General features: G+C 33.6%; 1 protein-coding gene across 6 annotated transcripts in view; it reads left to right on the forward strand.

Moving 5' to 3' along the window:
* The window catches only part of LOC105197221 (LIM/homeobox protein Lhx3), a 65,887-nt gene extending 46,552 nt beyond the window's left edge, over positions 1–19,335 (forward strand). For 2 of the 6 annotated variants that reach the window (XM_026133181.2, XM_026133183.2), the window contains 6 exons: positions 5,158–5,332; positions 5,944–6,146; positions 6,669–6,861; positions 13,874–14,040; positions 15,072–15,287; positions 15,691–19,335. In XM_026133181.2, the coding sequence (XP_025988966.1) occupies positions 5,158–5,332; positions 5,944–6,146; positions 6,669–6,861; positions 13,874–14,040; positions 15,072–15,287; positions 15,691–15,914 (1,178 nt within the window). In that variant the 3' untranslated portion in view covers positions 15,915–19,335. Of the gene's footprint in view, positions 1–3,473; positions 4,399–5,157; positions 5,333–5,934; positions 6,147–6,668; positions 6,862–13,873; positions 14,041–15,071; positions 15,288–15,690 lie in introns of those variants that run through there. The other 4 variants (XM_026133180.2, XM_026133182.2, XM_026133184.2 and 1 more) reach the window with 3 other exon arrangements.
* The last annotated feature ends 195 nt before the right edge of the window (positions 19,336–19,530 follow it).

Below are 19,530 nucleotides of genomic sequence, written 5' to 3' on the forward strand. Positions count from 1 at the left end.
GCGACGTAATAACGGCGACACGTCGCGTATGCATGACAGATTTTATGGGCATCAATCGTGCGCATAGGAAACTCCATGTGCCATCTGTTACCCCGTGATCAGGTGGAAAATTTAACGATCGTCGCGATGCATTAGGGAAATATCGCAGTTCGATCGATCAAGTCTTTATGCGAGTTGCGAGTTCAATGCGCGTATTTGCGTATATTTACACGCATGAAATATGCCTACGTGAACACACGCCTGTTTCACGGTAAAAGTCAACCCGTGAAGGTAATCGATTAAATTGTCGCTACACAATTTCTCCGGGTCTCCGAGAAATATTGACCTAAATTATAGCTAAAGCGAGTACAAACAGAATATTCGAAAAATACCTAGAGTGATTAGTGATATGAGTATATTGTTATAATTACATGAACAAATTTTGCAATTTTAATCACTCTGCTGTATAATATGTATAATTCTTCCATCGAATAATATAATTCTTCATGTTTTGTAAATTATTATATATATAATGATTTTAATAGTAATAATAATTTTATATGTTAAAAATATAGTTTAATGGTTTGATATATTTTCGCTAATAGAATACACTAAATTAATTAAATAAATTCTTGCCAAGATTTCATGCAAAACACCTCTTTCATTCACAGACATACGTATTAGGATCGAATAAATTAATGGCCAAAATTTTTTGTCATTAATTAGAAAAAAAAGAATACCTAAGAAAACTTAAAAAGTAATCTGCAGTTTTTTTTTTAATTTTGATAACTTTTAGCTAACTGTAGAGTCCAAACATTCTTATTCTTTTTTTAGCGACTGACACATGTTAACGGCAGCATTTGACATTCAAATGGTTACGTCATGACCAAGAAATAGATTAACCAGCGAATCATTGCAGATATTTATTTTGATGATCGTATATATTTACAAAAAAAGACAATTGTTAGCTTGTCTACTCAGATAAAAATAATTATTAAATCAACAATCATATTCTCATATATAAGCAAGAGTAAAATCTTGAAAGAGTTTGTTAATCTTAAACTTGCTTACATGAAGAAATTTTCTTTTCATGTAATCAAGTTGTTTCACAACCTCCGATTAACTTAACCGATAAGTCAACCGTATTTTTGGTCAATTCTGCTTAACGACAAATGCAATTGGTCAATTCCAATAGAAAAATCAAGCGATTACTTAACCGAAAATTGTGAAATTAGCCCTTAATAAATCAGCAGTAAATCCTGTAAGCCATCTTGTGAGTATTCAGTCTTTTTTTTTATTACTATTCTCCGATCGTGGTCATCTCTCACCGAAATTTCTATTGCAAAATATATTACAACAGAAACTTTACAAAAACTTTTAACTATTAAATATAATTTTCTCATGCTCTTTTCAATGCGTCTGATCCATCGTATGTATCAGTCAAGCATAAAGGATAACCGGTTGAAAGTAAACCGAGATCAAGGAGCTATCCCATAATCACAGCTGCGACCTTTACGATCTATGCGCGTTTATGTACGCGTATGTACGCAATCGATCCGTATAGTCAGATGTATGCGCGGGCTTGAGAGAGAAGGGGGACTGGGGAGAGAGTAAAAAGGAAGAAACAGAAATAATGGGCGGGCAAGGAGAGCAGAAGAAATATACGCGAATGATCTTGAGCAAGATTATAAAATGGCGTTCCTCATCCCTGTAACTGTTCTTAATTTCGCTCGGTTCCTTTTGTCCTCTCGCCTTCTTTCTCTCCGCCACCCTTTTCTTTCTCCTCCTCATTTCATCCTCTCATTCCAGGTTCCTCGCTCGCAGACAGACGATATCCTTCTTTGTACGGTGTACGCCTTGCCGTTGCTTACCGAATCGAGAAGACTTAGTAGTTCAAAGAGACTCCCAAGGGATGACTCTCGAATTCTTTTGCACAACGATTCTAATGGATGCGGCCACAGTGACGCATTATAATAAGCCGCAACGGACAGCGTTGAATTATTAAGGACAGACAATATATTTTTGGGAATTTTTAATACCCAACGATTTATCTCTCTTTTCTTTTACCGCAGTATATGTATATTGCAATAATTATGCTTTACATAATTCATCTATTCATTTTAAAAAAATATGCCCCACCCAACACATTACATCCAAAGAATATCCCCAGGATGTCCTTAGGACATATGGACGTCCTTTGAACGTGGATGTTATTACCCGAACAGCACACAATATTCATAATAAGTAGTTATAAATATTTATTACAATTTATTTTTTTTTATATATCATATAAATATTTCATAGATATTTGGTATAATGAAAGAAAGAGATCATAAAATCATTATTCAAAATGTTATAAAAATATTTTAATAACATTTTCAATAAAATATATTTTAGCCTATACAGATTACATATTTTATATAAAATTTATGATAAGGAAAAAAATTAATATTTGTAGTAATATTTCATACACATTTTGAAGCATTTTTATATATTATTTATAAGAAATCTTTATGATCTATTCAATCTGAGGTCATAAAGATATTTCTAAAATATTTTCATAAATACTTATAAAATATTTAAATAATTATTATATTTTGTACATCTTTTATAAATGCTGTGTGCTGTTTGGATAGGAATTCTTTATGGAACGCGCCAAACGTCGAGTGTCTCTTCCATTGTGACATACTTCCGCTAATTTAATTTTTTTATAAACAACGACAACAATTAATCCATACAGCACAGCATTGCAAAAACTTTGCAAAATATTGCTGCAATGTTTCAGCAACAATGCAGCAATATTTTAAAACGTTATTGCAATGTTATGCTCTATGAGAAATATCTTTCATTTTATAGAACCGTATTAATAATAATTCGTTGTTTTAAAATTATAAATGGTAATACTATAAAACTTAAATATCGCATATCTCTAAAATCATAGCCGATGAACAATATTCATTAAACCACCATCTCTTTGAGTACCAGCGCTATCAGACATATTAATAAAAATATACTTCTACACATCAGTCTAAAGGCTTATCAATATTCATTACTTCTTCAAGATCTAACTACACGCGAATGAAAGATGTAAACGCAGAAGATCGGATTACATTCGCCAGCATCTTACTGCAGGCATCTTCTCCGTCCGAAAGGATTAATATTGTCTACCATCATCGAACATCAGACGACGATGGTCGGCTCGTCTCGCTCTTCCAGATCTCTCATCCTCTCATCTTCCGCGTCACGCTGAAGGCACCCAACAGTACCCCAGCAACGCGGTACTCCAAGTCGTACGGCGTTGGTGGCGTGCGCCATATTGGTGGGCGGTCGAGCATCCCTCCAATCGGCACCTACCAGACGCTAGCGTGGGTGCCGACCGCACCCAATAATCCCGGCACTCGCCCCACCAATCAGCCGCCACACCCACGAATGTCACGTGCGCACAAGCAACATCGTTGCTGGTGAACTAGTCGTGCGCGTACCTTCGTACCGTACTCGTCGGGATGAGTGTTTCACGGCTTTTTCACGCTTGATATTCATACAAGTGTTGGTGCGATAAGATAAACTTGACGAATAGTCAGACTTGTTTGTCCGGATTATCGAAACTTCATAGTGAATCTTCGTAGTACGTCAACGTTATTCATAATTACAATCTAAATGAAGTTTCGATAAAAGGTACTGATCGTATACGTCGAGGAGCGAATTTCGTACGACTTCGTGAACTTCAAGTGTCTGATTAAGAAATAAACTGTGCAATCAAGATGAATTAAATGTCAGTGGAAATTTTGAAGAGCTCATGATAATAGCTTCTGAAAACTGCCGGTAGAAAGTCAGCGGAAAAATTTTAACAAAATGTGTCAGCTTTGTCAAGAATTAATAATAAATTTGCTCCAAGAAAATTTCTATTTAAAAACCTGAAGTTTTAGTTCGTCACAAGATATCATTTCTGAGACAAGAAGCCTGGATTTTCCAAAGATACTGTTACTCTCCCCTACTACCGTGTCTTACAGGTGGTAACCATCAGGAAGATATCGGGCATTGATTCTACGTTTTCTTGATAAAGAGAATCACGTGCGAAAAAAAAGTAACGAGTCGATATGCTTCGTGACACGGAGCATTACATTCGCTGAAATCGCTCCGGAAAAAGTAGATAATAGTGGCAAGTGTGAGTGCACGTAAAAACGGTAGTTATGACTAAGATGAGACTGGAGTTGTTGGGATGCGAGACTATTTCTCTGGAAGGGATGTACCGTTCGCAGCGGCATGACGTCCTAACGCCGCAGAGTAGCCCGGAATCGCGCAGCGTTCATCAGGAGCAACGCAGTAGCACGGACAGTTCACAAAGCGATATGTATCCGTTAGATCAACCTACTTTCGATCTCGATCATCTGCCTCTACATATCCCGACGATTCTTCATTGTAAGTGTCGAATGACAGACAATGTAGCACCGAGAAGCTAGTTCAGAAAATGTGACGTTTTCCAAGTTCAAACTTCAACTTTAATTTTCTCGGTAAAATTAAAAAATCGATCTCTTCAATTATGCCATTTTATATGTATAAATAATATATACCATATCCTTTTCTATTGGGAGATTTAATATTAGAAAAAATATTACCTCGACTCGTAAACTTAATTTCTTGATTTAATTTTCAATATTAGAAAAAACCCTGAAGCTTAAAAAAATTCTAATTTTACGAAGATTGAGTCTAAACAATAATGATAAACATTACGTCCCGCACTTAGTTTTCGTTCAGAAGTTGTATATTTCAATTTAAATATATTTTATTAAAAATAATTAAAAGAGAAACTCATAAATTAGTTAAAATATTATATAATAAATAAAGCGATTCAGAAATTATGACTTTTCATTTAAATATCAATGCAACAATATTGATTTAATAGAATTATTTTTTAAATCATGCACATTACTGCAGATATTCACGTAGATATTTTTTATATCACATTGAAGATTGATTTTTAATGCTATATCTCATGATGTTTAATTTATAATAAACTGTATGAAAATAATGACAATAAATTTAATATATAAAAAGATGTACGTCTTTTATGTGTGACACTGTTTTTCACACATACTATATACTAATATTATATTATTATTAATATTAAACTTTTTTGTACTGTTTATTATATTCAATGTAACGATTAATGTGTTGCAGCCACGATACCAAAATGCGGTGGATGTCAGGAAGTTATTTTGGATAAATACGTTCTAAGAGTCCTGGAGAGGTGTTGGCATGCAAGATGTCTCACGTGTCGGGACTGCGGTGCCAGATTGACCGACAAATGTTTTGCGAGAAACGGTCATGTGTTCTGCAAAGATGACTTCTTCAAGTAAGCACCAATAATTGCTGTCACGTTATTTGCATACATGCACATGCAAATATTTCCAAAATATTACATAGAGATTTATCGTGTAGATTTATATGTATATTTAATATACATATAAAAATTACGTAGACAAAGACATTATTTTTTTCAGTAATATATAGAACAAAACAGAAATGTTATTTTTTGTTAAATACAATACTAAATATATATGCATTAGATATTTCGATATTGATTCTAAAAGCTATTCTCTATCGTTAAGAAAAAAATATATTATTTTTCTTTCTCCCGAAAAGAAAAATAATTGCAACTATTTTCTCTTGATTCTATTCTTTACATTTTTATCACAATTTTATATTTAAAATATGAAGCCACTACAGAATTATCTCGATTAATTATATTTTAATTATGTAAAAAGAATAAAGTAAAGAATATCTAGATAAATAATTATACATAATATAAGAGCAAAAATTATATTGCTATAATTGCAACACGATTGCTACGAGCGCATACGTGTATGTTCAGCAATTGTCAGATTTAATGAATCGCATAATGTATAATTTTGTCATTGATGTGTGAATGTAATGTGAAAATATTGTATGTTGTTGGTGTGGCAGGCGTTTCGGGACAAAATGCGCGGGCTGCGGCCAAGGGTTGGCACCTTCGCAGGTGGTACGAAGGGCGCAGGAATTTGTCTACCATCTTACGTGTTTCTCGTGCGCTCTTTGCTCTCGACAACTGGACACCGGTGATGAATTTTATCTCATGGAAGATAGAAAACTCGTCTGCAAGCCCGATTACGAACAAGCGAAGGCGAAAGGTAAGAAGTAATCTTTATGTAAAGATATTAAATTGCCAATAGATAGCATTTTCATAAGAAAGACTTTTTTATCGAGAAATTATTCCTTATTCGAGATAGAATTATTCACAGCAATTCTTTTTTTAGCATTAATGTAAAATTAAATTAATAGTTATTATTTTCGATTCAGAAATCATACGTATTCTGATATTTTATATATTATAGATACTTCTGTAATTTTTCTTGATGATAGAAAAGACAAGAACGAGAAATCGAAATTGAATAGCGTATACGTTTGAATATTTTAATCCTTTGGAATCTGATTTATTTTTCGTTTACTTGTGTTATATCTGAAGTCATGTTTTATGTAAATGTGGATGTAAATGGATTTGTACCATTAGACGCACGTAATACATGGATGGAACACATATGTACCGATAGACTCCAAAGGGTTAATATAGATGTAACTGATAAATTATTGCTTAATTAATTGAATAAATCTCTGCAGAATATGTAATACACAATTAATTACGCGATTTTCAGAACTGGCAGATGGAGGGAGTATAGACGGTGATCAACCTAATAAGAGGCCACGAACAACGATCACGGCGAAGCAGCTCGAAACCCTCAAGCTGGCATACAACACCAGTCCGAAACCAGCGAGGCACGTGCGAGAACAGCTGTCTCAAGACACAGGGCTCGACATGCGCGTCGTTCAAGTCTGGTTTCAGAATAGGTAAGAAAAGTTGGATAGTACAGACTTACAGGAACTTACGGGGTTTCACAGATTCTAAACTCTTCTTTTTATAAAAGAAGCCTTATATTACAACTCGTCAAACTACGCGCATGTGTGCATTGTATTCGATATAACGTAAACGAGAAGAAAATTCGGGAGAGATAGTGTCCGATTAAATGTATCATTTAAAATTACACATTGTATAAGTAACAATCGGAACACGCGCAAATTAGATAGAGAAATTAGTTTTCGATCTTGACGATAGCATCAAATTGAGAGAGACTCATTTGACTCATCGTCAGGATTCTGCATTAACGTCTGATGTGAACTCCAATATGGTTTCTGAAGCCATTCGTGGAAGCAATCGAGAGATTCGAAGATGCAGAGAGCCAGTCCGAATACTTAGATATATATATATATCCTCTTCGCGACACAAAACATAATAGATTTCTTCAATTAGCGATAACAAAAAGTAATTTCTCTTATAAAAATTAATTTTTGTATTATATTTTACTCAAAAATTGTGCCTCATATATCGTTCAACGCATAAAAGATGTCACTTTTAATTATTTGAAATTTGTAAATCCGAAATGAACTAAAGATTAGAAAAATAAAATTAACGTATTGCTAACTCAACTCTACGTATACGATCGTGATATACGCCACAGCTGTACTTTGTAACCGTAGATGCGCATTTTTCCCTCTTATCACTCAAGTGGCACTATGTGATATTGTAGGCAAAATAACGATCTGTCGCGAAAAATTGTTTTATCTATAAAAGGAGAGTCCTAGTCGCTGATCTCCGTCGCTTATCAGGTACGCGAACGGTGTTAGAAAGAGCGTCCGCGAAAATAACGTCAAGGATAAGTAAATAAAGCCTATCAATGACTGCAAATAAATACTATATAACACGCAAATTCATAAAACTGCACACGTGTAATTTTCTAGAAAACTCGAGCTGATATTTGACGTAATGCAAGATTAATGTCCAACTGTCGCTGCGAGATAAGATACATTTTCTTTCACTATTCAGCGAAACGACAAAGTAGAAAACTGTACTCCCGATGTTGGAGATACGAGTATTTATCATAAATAATATACCTAGCACAACGAGTAAAATGTTTATCCCAGAATGTATTCTTTTTCTTGACTTTATCAGCGTTCAGTACATATCAACCCATTAAACGCGATAAAGTGGTAAAAGGGGAATTTTGTTATTCGCAGTGCTATATATATTTTTATTATATTTGTATTAGCGTACACGCAGAAAAATGTCATTCCATTGTTAAGAAAAGCAGTTACATAATTTTTTCTTTCTTTTAAGTAATTGTTACCCATAGAAGAAATATATTTTCTTGATAATAGTTTTAAAATACATCCATCATTTATTTGAACCAATAATATTTATTCAAAATAAATTTTTGCGTGTGCATACAGAAAAATACGTATCGTAAATTACTTAAATTAAGTAAATATTACTCACTTCAAACATTTCGTCATGAGCATCAAATATATTCTGAATCCTAGTAATAATTTAATACTTCAACCAAAAATATTAAGTTAAACCAAAAATTTGATTATAATTTTGACTTTCCTCGATAAAATTTATTTGACAAACCTTGACAGTGAGTTTCTTAAAAATTTGTGATAAATGTATTTTACAATTATTATCAAGAAAAAATATTCTTTGTTAAAGATAACCGTCACTTATACTAAAAGAAAAAAAAGTAAATTGAGTAATTGCTTTCTTAACACTAGAATTGATATTCTTATATGTGAGTATGCTGTAACGGCTGAAAACGATAACGCGATTCAACGCTCATTAAGTAAAAACGTCGTTAACAACGCGGTAATTGTCAGCGTTAGATGGTTGATCAACTACCCAAGTATTAGCTGCTGCATCAGCATTCGTTCGTGACCACGAAAAACATAGTCCACTTGCATGCTCATATCTTGATAAATACCAAATGCAACGTCGTGCTGCGTGAACGTTTTACAGAAATAGTACGCAAATTTGGCGAAAAGAATATACGCACGATCAATGTGCCAATCTTAACAGCACATCGCGCACCGAAGTTTGACTTTGGTACATACATACATACAGTTTCGTTAATCAACTCGTCACTGTTTTTACACATTTGTTTTTACAAAAACAAATGTGTTCACGTTTAATCATTTTCAAAATATACGTTTTGCTAAAGTAAATTGATAAACGTATGTCAATTTAATTAATTAATTAATAAAAAATTCCCACCCAAGAATTTCTAATTCCATACAAGTAATTGTATGATTTATAATTTCATCCTTGTTTTCAAAAATTTATTACAAATATAAAACTTGTAACTTTATTTGAGAATCAATTAATTGATTTCTATTTCTATTACTTCGATTATTACATCATTATTTCAATTTTATTTGATATAAAATAAATATTGTGTCATAATTTAATGTAATATTAAAATAAAATATGATGCAAAATATTCAACAAATTACATTTCAATTAAACTTTATATACAATATACATACATATATATATTTTTTCTAAATATATGTAATATCTTAAAAATAAATATTAAAGGCAATATTTAAAGGCAATTTAAGTTTTTATTAAATATTAATTCATAATCTTATGTTATTAGATGTTTAAAAAATAAATGTTGAAATTTGGAATATGTATATATCAAATGTAATTAAACATAATTTATCAAACATTGCAACATTCAATATGAATAATAGGCTACAAAAAATTAATACAAAATTGGCACTGAAGAAAAAATATAATAATCATTTTAGCATAATTCATCATCACAGCTTTTTATTAAACAAATTAATTCTGCTAATTCTAAAATATTACTTGTGTTTTTATTTTTGTATGTGACATATGTACGTTGAAACAAAATATTCAAACATTTTTTTTCTTATATCAAAATATATATTAAAATTTTTAATCCTGAAGAAAATATAAGAATACGAAATGCAAACTCAATAAAATGTTAATAAAAGAATATCTAAGAAGAGAGAATTAAAAGGAAAATAAATTATAATACATTTAAATTCATATTTACAATTATTATTTATATAATAATTTTATTCTCATGAAAAAATAAATACGTTACACAAAAACATCTCGCAGCATTCATAAAATATGAGAATTATGATAAAAATTAAATTTAACTGAAAAACTTTTCATATATCAAAAAATATATCAATTTATTTACTACAATGTTATAGTTTAATTTCAATTCTCTCTTTCTTTTTGTCATTTCTCGCTATTTTTCTAAATAATCAATTTAAATATTTAATTGTAATACATTCAATACCATAATTATCCAAGTAACATTATCAATATATTTTATTCTTATAGTTTCTTTTTATTGCGCTTGCTGAAAATTTTGTGAATGTAAAAGAAAATACTTCAGGATTAAATATTGACCCTAATCTGTTGTAGCCCATTTATATTAAGGTAACAGTTTCATAGGACTTATTATATTTTTGTATTGTGCTAACTTGAGACGTCATTCAAGTACAAAACATCAAGTACATCCGTTACCTTAATGTAAAATAAAAAATTGTTCGACTCACCAATACAATTTGCACGAGCGGAATTAAAAATCAAACAGCATCGCAGATTGCGTTGATCTGTAAAATACAAAAATATAAATCATTATGTTAAATATTATAAGCGTCTCATTAAATATTTAAATGTACATTTATCCTTTGATTTAAGCGGAGTATCTGCTCCGCATGATTTTTTTACGCAGTTGAAAATCGGAGCCTGTCAGCCCTTATAAATAAGAGTACGTATAAAAGAAAAGCCCACGTATGTTGTAAAAATATTTACTTCACATTATATTTGCACAAAAAGAATAATAATGAAAATTTTAAGAAAAACAAATTTAAATTTAATTCGTTGTCGCGATCAGTACTGTACTCAACTACTCAAGTCAACTGAAAAAAAAATCAGAATATTGTAACAAGACAAAGTAGAAACTTTTGATTCACTGATAATCGAATAGTTTTGATAAATATCATAGAAATATGTATATTTTCGGCCACGTAAAATGAGATCCCGAACAAAAAATACTGTGTAAATGGAGGGATTATTTATCGCGTAAAAAACCGCGTACAAAAAATGCCGCGTAAATCGGAGGACGAGTACATTCTAAAATAACGAAATAACGAAAAAGTGAGTTTAATAAAACCACTTACATCATGGTTGTTCCTCCATCGCCTGATGCCACCCAGGCCTCCTCCTCCTCTCAGATACACTGGGATCCTTCGTTAAACACACTCGCACAACACTACCGAACTCCGAATTAGTCTGAAAATAATTTACACACCCGACGATGTACCGCCATTCTCGATTGTCTCGACGCCGCGTCTTTCCCCTTCCCCGCGACCGCTCGTCACACACTCGCAAATAACACGCAAATCGGCCCGAGAAATGTCAATCATCACGCATCCCGCTAATGAATCAACGCGACGCGATCACCGATTCTCGAAACTTATTGCGTCGAGGGCAAACACGGAAGGACAACGCAAAGACACGGCCACACATTCCTTCGTCCGACACACTCGCAACTTTCGGTTACGTCGAACGATGCGTACGAAAGAAAGCGGCAATTAATTCACGCTGATTCGAGAAGCTTCGCGACCCGACCGCCACACATTAATCGCGATTAACACGAGAGATCAACGGATAGACTTGACTGGTCCTTCGTTGAGGTCCTCGCACAACACTTTCGAACTCCGAATTAGTCTGAAAATGGTTCACACACCCGACGATGTACGCCTGCCATTGTCTATTGCTCCGACGCCGTGTGACGAGCGAACGCAGCGTCTTTCCCGGCACTTGCTCGTCACACTCTCATTACAAATCATACGCAAATCAGTTCGAGAAACGCATCCCGCGGATTAATCATCGCGACGCAATCACCGATTCCCGAAACTTGCTGTGCCGTGGGTAAATGCAGAAGGACACGCAAGAACACGGCCACACTTTCCTTCGCCCGACATACTCGCGACTTTCGGTTACGTAGCGCGATGCGTACCAAATAAGCGGCAACTTCACACCGCGAGCCGGTTCGAGAAGTTTCGTGGTACGCAGTTTCGCGATTCTACTGATTACGTCGTACATACATCGCGACTACCGCGAGACACCAACAGATTGTCATCTGATTTGGTTGCTCCCAACATCCGAAAATATGCTCCAAAGTTCCCAGTTGTCGAACTGTAGACGCAGTAAATATCCCCTCCACGTACACTCACTGCCAGCGGCCGCCGCGCGGCCGGTGGGTCGACCGTCTCTGACCTGTGGCGACGTTCACGCGAGAGACGAGTGGTGGGGGGTGATGCGCGCGCAACAGAGGGGGGGCCCAAGCGACTCAGTGGTTCGGAGTGCGTGCGTATCCCTTCCGTTTCTGGTACCCAGGGCCTGAAAGAAGAAGATCCCTTCCGTTCGTATCTCATGTGGACACATGTGGTCGTCGTCGTCAATTTGATTGATATGTGATCCATTGATAGGAAGTGATTCATGTCGCCGCTGCCCGCCGAGTAACCGCCCTTGCGTAAATACGATGTACCGTGCATCGCGAAGGACACATTTCGAGCCCCGCATGCCAAACAACTTTTTGTTCTGCGAAATATTTTATGTACAATAAATTCACATTCAGTTCTTTACGTTTCAAATTAATTATGTTAATTTACAATGAATATCATGTCGCTTCTGTTATATAATTGATTGTATCCAAATTGTACGATTTGTTTGTATTTTGAAATTACGAATTACATTTTAGGTTAGATTCTAATACGTCTTTTTCGAAAAAAATTTTATTCAAAATACATAGCACACGTAACATACTATATTATATCGAGTAAAATTTTTCTCGAAGAGATTTTCGAATTAAGCAAAGCAAAGAAAAGTGAAAAAAATGCGCAACATATTCGAGTATAAATTTCGTCAGAAAAGCGATTACGATTTCGACGAGTGTATTATAAGTGCCATAGATTTTATTTCTTATGCTCTGTGGACTGGATAACGTTGCAGGTACTAATTAATTTCGCTTAAGGAATTCCACATTTTGAAAATCTAACAGAGATATTGTAACTTAAATTTTAATTCAAACAAGGTGTTCTGATTGATTTATATATCCATTACTAACAACAAATTTTGATTGCTACTTGTAAATCACTTAATATTTTTTTATATAAAAACGTAAAAGAATGTATAAATAAATGTTAAATCTAATGTTAAGGAATAAAATTTATTTTCATTCGAAATGAAATAAGATTCATATATAACAATATAATATTTATTACTATTATTATATTTCTTTCTTTAAATTTTTACATTTTATGAGAAATAAAACTGTAAGGTTTGCAAATTAAAAAGGTTATGATTATAATATACAAAAAATAAAATTTATATTGTTGCAAGAAAAGAGACTCGTCTACTATACTATATGAAGTCGCATCAATTTTGACATATTCAAAGCATGTATATTGCATCTGAATATTTACATCATAATTCAGAATTCTGTTACATAGTTTAATATTTGTAACTGTTTCATATATGAAACAATTAAACATGTAAGATTATAAATAAATCACACAATATTAAATTAGTCCAACCAAAAGTTGGACTAAAAATAAAATCAAGCATAAAGCGCAGATCAGATATCTACATACATCAATAATTTTTAAATACAGTCTATGAAAAAATAATGATTAAGCGCACCAGAGTATCCCAAAATTAAGTTAATTTTATTATTTAGGATTTATATAGATTTACCTTATTCTGAATTATTACAAGTATTTAAGAATTTTTTTTCTTTATTAAATGTGTGTGTGTGTGTATGTGTATGTATGTGTGTGTGTGTGTTGTATGTGTGCATGAGATCTATGCTACTTACAATTAAATTAATGATCTTACCCTCGAAAGTGTCTCTAAATAAAATTTGTTAACGTAAATATTGATAATTGTTATTAATTATTATATTATTGATCTCTGTAGGAGGGCGAAAGAAAAGAGGCTGAAAAAAGATGCTGGTAGGACGAGATGGTCTCAATATTTTCGCAGTATGAAAGGCGCCGGCGCAGGCGGTCATTCGCCTAGACACGATAAGCTTCTTGACAAAGATGAGCTGAAGGTAGACTTGGACTCTACCTTTGGTCATCACGGTGAGTTGCATTATTGTATTATCATTTTGATATAAACACAATGCTGGCAATAAGAATGTAACAAGGAGAGCTCCGAAAGATAAATACGCGCAATTCTTATGTGTCGCAATTTATCTTGAGACTATAAATAGTAAATACTAATCTATAATATATTAACATTTAAATTGAGCTTCTAAGCAAATTGAAATCTTATTCGATTATGTAATACAGAAATAAAGGTAATAAAAAATTGAATTTAAGTAGAATTTATTGATCACTTAATCTCAAACAAGATTTTTAGTCCTCAGTGACTTCAGATGAACATTTATAATCTCAAGATGATATTTAATTATTAAAATAGATAATTAAATCTAAATTTGATACCAAATAAATAATTGATACCAATTGAAAAAATTATAATAATAAATATTTATCTTTGAAAGAGCCATAATATAATGTAAAAATATAGAAAAATATGCAAAACTGGCAGCTATTGTGCGAGGGTTTATTTTCCTCACATAATCATACGTTAAAATTTCTAATTTTTAATAATTGCGTCAGTCGTTTCTCTGAAACAATCTAGACGAGCGATGTATTATATGATACTCGTTCCCAAGTAAGTACAGGTAATAGCGAGCATAAATTCAAGGATGGCCCGCAATCTTCCTGAAATCTCGGACACGGTGAGCCGGCAGTTAGCCTTCGCGATCTCCTGAATATTTGAGGAGATCGTCCTCCCCTCGGATAGCAGGCATCTGGGTACTGGAAGACTCAGACACAATGGATGCTGCCAGTCGCTGGCTCGACTTTCGACTTCCAACTCTAGAATGATAACTCATTACGAATAGATGGCTTCCGACGCGTGACTGAAAGCACCCATTTAGCCATCTATTTCTAATATCACAATTTTCATCATATTATATCTAATTTATTCGCGGATTTTGAGGAGATGAAATATTATTTAGTTTGAATATTTTTTCATAAAAAGTTTGCGCGCACTCTTCATGTAATTGCTAGCCTAAAACCTAACGAAGGAAATGATTTGCTTGCAGACTTGAGTAACGACAGTTACGGAACAGTGGTGAACATGGGCCTGGATGGCGAGGGCGCGAGTCCAGGCGGTGGTGGCAACGGAGCCGGAGGTGGACCGCCTCGCGGATACCTGGGTGCGACGACACCACCGTATCTCTCAACGTCCAGATCGCCATCCCTACCGCCCCAGTTTCCGTATCCACCGGATGCTGGTCTCTCGGTCTACACCACTCTTGGTAGGCCTGACATTAATTGCCAAGCAACATATTCTTGAAAAATCAGGCTTTTAGCTTTTTTGACTATCAACTCTCTCTCTGTACCTTCAAGTGTTCCAATTTGTCTTCTAATCATTCCTTAATCTTTCTAATTTTTTAAAATAACATCTTTATTTCTTCAATTTCGTCGACCTTTTTTTCAATTGTGTCGAGAAATTCTGACTTTTTTAACTCTGTCGATTCTCTGAATTGTCTAGATGCTCGCAAATCTTTCATTTTCTGAACCCTCAAGCCATTTCGGAACGGCTTTGCTCGCTAGTAGTCAATAATACACTCGGGTTGAGACAGAAAGAAACTCGGGGCGTTAAACTATTCTAGTGTGAGAGTCGCAAGTTTACGACTGACGCAAACCGTATGATTCCAGGGGGACCGGGCGGCATGGTGCCAGGACCAGCGTCGGATCTGAGTAACGAGTCGAGTGGCGGTGGCGGCGGCGGCGGTGGTGGCGGCGGCGGCGGCGGTGGCGGTGGTAGCGGCGGTGGTGGCGGTTACCCCGACTTTCCGCCGTCGCCGGACTCCTGGCTTGGCGAACCGCCGCCCCCACACGCTCATCATCATTCTCATTCCCATTCCCATTACGCCACATAACCCGCCAAAACCGCGCGTCGCCAAATACCGTATAGAATAATGTGCTGTCGGAGCGGGGCGTTCACCTGAGAGCGTCAATGCTGGTCTCGTCGTCGTCCTCATTCTCAAGAAAGTCTTCCCCGTTTCTTCGAATAAAATAATAAATTTTGTAAAATTTTGTGGTAAAATCCATTTAATAAAGTCCGAGTTTATTGACCGTAAGAAAAATCTAAAAGCAAGAACAAATTTTTATTTTTTATTAAGAATATGATAAGTCTTTAATTTATTTTGTACATTTTTGCAGAGTTATTTTGTATAAAATACTTATATTGTATAATTTATACTTTTGTTTACTTATCTATTGAAACCATATATTCATATATATGTATGAAGAAAAAAAATAGATATATATTTATATAAATAAGATTTTATCAATTAAAAGAATTATTATTATCTATTTAATATACATCTTTATTTTTTTCATTTCTGCAAACGTTGTAATTTGCATTGTGCAATTAATAATTTTGTGTCTTTATATTTATATCTTTCATTTATCTTGAAGTAATTTGTGAAATTTATAACAATCATTAATCGTAATTTTTTATTAATATTTAAACTGATAATAGAGATCACTTTCTTCGCTCTTAGATTTTTTACACTATTGTTTGGTTGGCGTTAGGACAAATTAAAATTAATGAAGCTGTTCGTTGAAATTCCTTTAGATAATTTAGATAGCTTGTAATAAATAGAGAAGTAAATCCTCGAATCATACTCGATGAAGGCGACGACGGATTATGGCGATACTTGCGAACGTCCCACACACGGTCCAAATCCACGAGTTATTCTACGCCGGTATTTTATACCGTCCCTCCTCACGATCTTTCGTCATCCGAACGGCCGTATCGATGCCGTACCTTTATGGCACACGTACGATTCGCATTCGATACTACGATTAATCTAAATATATTTATGTACAAGTTCCTCGTTTCTCGGAGTTTGATTGTCGAGTAATAATAGGAGGTAGTGTAAAACGTGTCCCGGACTATTCGCGGAGATCCATTTGTCGTGATTTATAATAACCGATTTATTAATTTCTTTTATAGTCTATAACGATAAATAATTTATAGAATAAGTATCAAGAATTTTATAATAGGACAAGTGCAAGTTTTATTTCCAAGATACTGAGATATGACGCAAATACAGGTATAATATTTGATACGATCCAAATCATCACGGCGAATGCGATCATCCGTATGACATACCACTCTCTCTAAGCTCGATTTTCATAACGCAAGTTTTAAAAAATATTAAAGAATCCGGGTTCTAATTCTCCCAAAACAAAATTAAACTTTTAATTGATCACTCTCTTGGAAAACCACTGAGAGTATCTTTGTCAAGACAGTCACGGAGCATACATGAGCATGCATCAACTGGAGAGTGGTGATGATACCACATTGAACCTACCAATAAATAATCGTAAGATCAAAACTTGACCGATCTTGTACCATGAGGGACTGACTAGATAAATATACATTAATTTTCTTACAAATTTAGGAAATTTTGAATTTTATATAAAAAAATATATATATATTAAAATTTCATAAATTTCCATGAGAATTAATGTATGAATTATTTTATATAACCGGATAGATTTGTCCTTTGTATTTTCTGCTTTAGAAATATTTGGAAAAAAAATATATATATATATATATCTTTGAATGTTGAGATAAAACACTTTGTATAATCTAAATTTTTAACGAAATTATTATCTTGTTGTTACATTTTATCAAATAAAAAAAAAAATAAGGAATGTTCTTTAATATTCGATCAAAATAAAATAATTTGTTTTGATTCGTTATCGTAATACGAGAGATCTTTGAAGACTTGAATTCTGAAAATCGAGCATTGGGCACGTGTGTTGACGATTTACCTTGCTTGCGTGTGACGCTAGAATCTTGAAATGTGTATTGTAAATAGTACGAATTAGACCTATAGGATAAAGTTCATCCAATCCAGGATATCCGATTTTAATTCACTAAATTCTTAACTACTTGTATCATTGAAAGACAAAAAAAAGAAATCGTTTTAACTTGACGACCAATAATATAATTTATATTATGTTCACGTGAGTGAATAATTCATTTTCCGAATTTGATATTATAACAGATATTGTACAAAAATTTTTTTTTCAAATCGAATGATAAGGATTGGAAACTTTTCCTTGCTAGTTGAAATTGCATTAAAAAATTGACGTGCAAAAGTCTCAACGTGCACAGAATTATTTATGTCAAACAATACTTCTACAATTCAATTGTATTTGCTTTTTCAGATGCATGTTGTCCACTCCACTGGACACACTTTAATTACTATGTCTGATACAAATTAGAATCTGAGAAGTTTAAGAAGCGAATGCAAAGTCACCACAATCTTTGAACAGAACCACGCGATCTCGTGTATTTTTCTTGTGCTACTTTTGCACGTCGATCTGTGCAACCAACGATCAAAATTATTGTAACTTCGAACCGTGTACATACCTCGTTGCTATGAGGTTACGTAAGCCGTCGATTATATGATAACTCGTCATTGTGTATACAGAGAAGAAATTGAAAAAAATTGTTTTTGAGTCGTAAGTCAAAATATGTTGATAATCAAAAAAAAGAAACAGAAGAAAAATAAATTGAATGACTTGAATGTATGATAAATATTAAGCGACATGCATGCAATAGTAATATGAGTTTCGCTTGGATTAATAAGTTGATTACGTTTGTATCTTTAAATTTCATTAAAATTCTTACAAATTACAAGTACAATAAAATATTTCTCAGTTTATATTATTGTTATGTATTATTACATTTTTTTCATAAATTATATTACTACAAAAAATAAAAATATAAAAATAAATTTTAGATTTTTAGGAAAATTTTAAATAAACAATACACATATACAATGTCAAAAGAAACTACCTTGGTGGCATTTTGTAATAAAAACGACAGTTAAACGATTTCGCAATACAGATAAACTGGAACCGCAATAAGTTGATTAATCCAAATGCGTCTCATATTATTATTAAATAAAATGATGGCGTATACAACACAAGCGGCAGCAGCGTGCAAAAACGTCACTGTAGAATTGTATATATCTCGGTACTGTTCCCAGTTCCCTCCCCATCCTCATCACGCTCCCCTTGTCTTCTTACATGCTCTCATACGTTTTACCGGGTACGATTATCGCGAACGGAAGGAAACGGTAAGAAAGGTATATTAGACTTATAAGAAAGATTAATGTTGTACAGTATTTCTCTCCGCTCCTTCGCCGGATGTGCGGTTGAAGGAATTCGCGTGTCTGGCGCAGTTCATAAACTTCACATCACTATGAGTTATTACGAATCTTTATATTATTATCTAGTCATGGAGTGATAATAAAAATTCTATCATAATCTTAATTTTCATTCATGGTTTTATATTCCAAAATACCGCACGCGAAGCACTGTTGCTATGTACAACTAAACCGCCTCAGAAGTGGAAAGTGTAGGACTAGACGGAAATTGAAAGGCAAAAATTCAAAACACTAAGCTTAATTGGCGAAGACAATATATAGAACATCTTTTCAATTTTTTTTCTTCATGTATATCTAATAT

Source organism: Solenopsis invicta, chromosome 3 (genome assembly GCF_016802725.1).
Source record: "Solenopsis invicta isolate M01_SB chromosome 3, UNIL_Sinv_3.0, whole genome shotgun sequence".
Lineage (NCBI taxonomy): Eukaryota > Metazoa > Arthropoda > Insecta > Hymenoptera > Formicidae > Solenopsis > Solenopsis invicta.